This window comes from Emiliania huxleyi, assembly GCF_000372725.1.
Source record: "Emiliania huxleyi CCMP1516 unplaced genomic scaffold EMIHUscaffold_4492, whole genome shotgun sequence".
Classification (NCBI taxonomy): domain Eukaryota; phylum Haptophyta; order Isochrysidales; family Noelaerhabdaceae; genus Emiliania; species Emiliania huxleyi.
This window is the reverse complement of record NW_005198617.1, coordinates 1-1,716: the sequence shown is the minus strand read 5'-3', so window position 1 is coordinate 1,716 and position 1,716 is coordinate 1. Positions and strand designations below refer to the sequence as shown.

General features: G+C 68.2%; 1 protein-coding gene across 1 annotated transcript; it reads left to right on the top strand.

Annotated features, from left to right (window-relative positions):
* Window positions 1-1,124: 1,124 nt before the first annotated feature.
* On the top strand, window positions 1,125-1,460 carry EMIHUDRAFT_50436 (hypothetical protein; the record flags this gene model as incomplete). The annotated part of the gene is made up of 1 exon (XM_005768790.1): window positions 1,125-1,460. A coding segment is annotated over one exon (336 nt), but the record flags the coding sequence as incomplete, so codon positions are not given.
* Between the last annotated feature and the right edge of the window lie 256 nt (window positions 1,461-1,716).

Below are 1,716 nucleotides of genomic sequence, written 5' to 3'. Positions count from 1 at the left end.
GGCCCCGGGGGGAAAGCCCGCGCTAAGAGAGGGCTCTCTCTGACGGCTGGCACCGGCGTGTGTGGCGAGGTGTGTACTGGATCGCTCGGAGGTGGAAGTACGCGTTGGCGACTTTGTGGCCCGAGCCGAGCCCGGACTTTGCGCGGCCCACGCGATGCCCCTTCTCAATCTGGTTCCGCAGGTTCCCGTACGGCGCGTTGAGCACGAAGAGCGGCTGGTCCGGCGACGCGCCGCCGACCCGGAGCTGCGGCCACGCGGTGCTAGCGAGAGGTGGCTGCGGGCCTGCCGACGAGGCGTTGGTGGAGGGCGAGAGGTAGATCCGGACCGGCGAGCCGTAAACTGGAGGCTCCCACCGCACGTCGAAGTCCTGTGGGTGCATGGGCGGCAACTCGATCCTGCACCAGTTGTCGCCGCCACGGTCGAGCCACGCGCGTAGCCGCGCGCCGCGCTGCGGCGTCGATACGGAGTAGAAGACGGGGAAGGGAGGGGGCGCCTCCCTCATCCTCGATCCTGCACCAGCTCGACGACGAGGCGGCCGATATTATCTCCTGTCCCCGGGCGAGCGGCGGCGGCGGTAAGGGGCGACAGGAGCGCCGTGATCGGATTCACACATGGCGGAGAGAGCGGCAGGGGCTGACGGTGGTGGCAAGTTCGTGGTGGGAGCTGGCAGCGAGCCCGGCTGACTCCCGCCCAGAGCTGCCAAACCTGCGGCTTGTTGAACTGGCGTTTGTGGCGTGTGCGCAGGCCATGCGGTGGGCATGTCGGCCGGGACTGCGGGGCCGACGGCAGCGGAGGGAGTCTCTGGGGATGGCTCAGAAGAAGGCTGGGCAGGCCCACTGTCGGCTGGTTGCTCGGGCGAGGTCATCGCGCGCATGCCAGGCCGCGCGCACGCGCAAAGTACGGCCGTCCCTTGTCGATCTAGTCATATTATAAAGGCGTGGGAGTACCTCGCCAGATCATGATGCAATTTTTCTTCATTCATGCTGCTGGCGGCGTCGATGGGCCTCGGTGCGGCGATCCGCGAGCTCGCGCTCCGGCCGCGCACGCTGCGCTCGCTGGCGGGCTCATCGGTAGCCAGAGCGGCTGCGGCCGCGACCGCCGCACCGCACGACGCCGACGCCGCCTTCATGGACCTGGCGCTTGAAGAGGCTGCGGCGGCTCGCGATGCAGGCGAGGTGCCCATCGGGTCGGTGCTGGTGATGGCTGGCGAGGTTGTGGCGTCCGCGCGCAACCGCGTCGAGGAGCTCCAGGACGCCTCCGCCCACGCCGAGATGCTCTGCATGCGCGCCGCCGCCGCGTCGCACGGCGGGTGGAGGCTCAACGCCGACGCGGCGGGCGACCCGTGCCCGAGCACGCTGTACGTGACGGTGGAGCCGTGTCCGATGTGCTACGCCGCGCTGCACGGCTTCCGCGTGGAGCGGCTGGTGTACGGCGCGCCCAACGACCGCCTCGGCGCTGTGCATGGCGCGATGCGTGCGCCGGCGCGGTCACTGCTCTCCCTCCCTACCTCCCTCTGTCTACCTGCCTCGCTGCCTCTCTCTCTCTCTCTCTCTCTCTCTCTCTCTCTCTCTCTCTCTCTCTCTCTCTCACTCGGTCTATCTCCGGGGAGAGGCAGCTTGCTTATTTGTCTGCTCCCTCGAGCGCTCACCGCCTTACTCCGTCCACTCCGATGACGGTGTCCGTGACAAGTTTCACGCGTCCGTACATACTTACGCT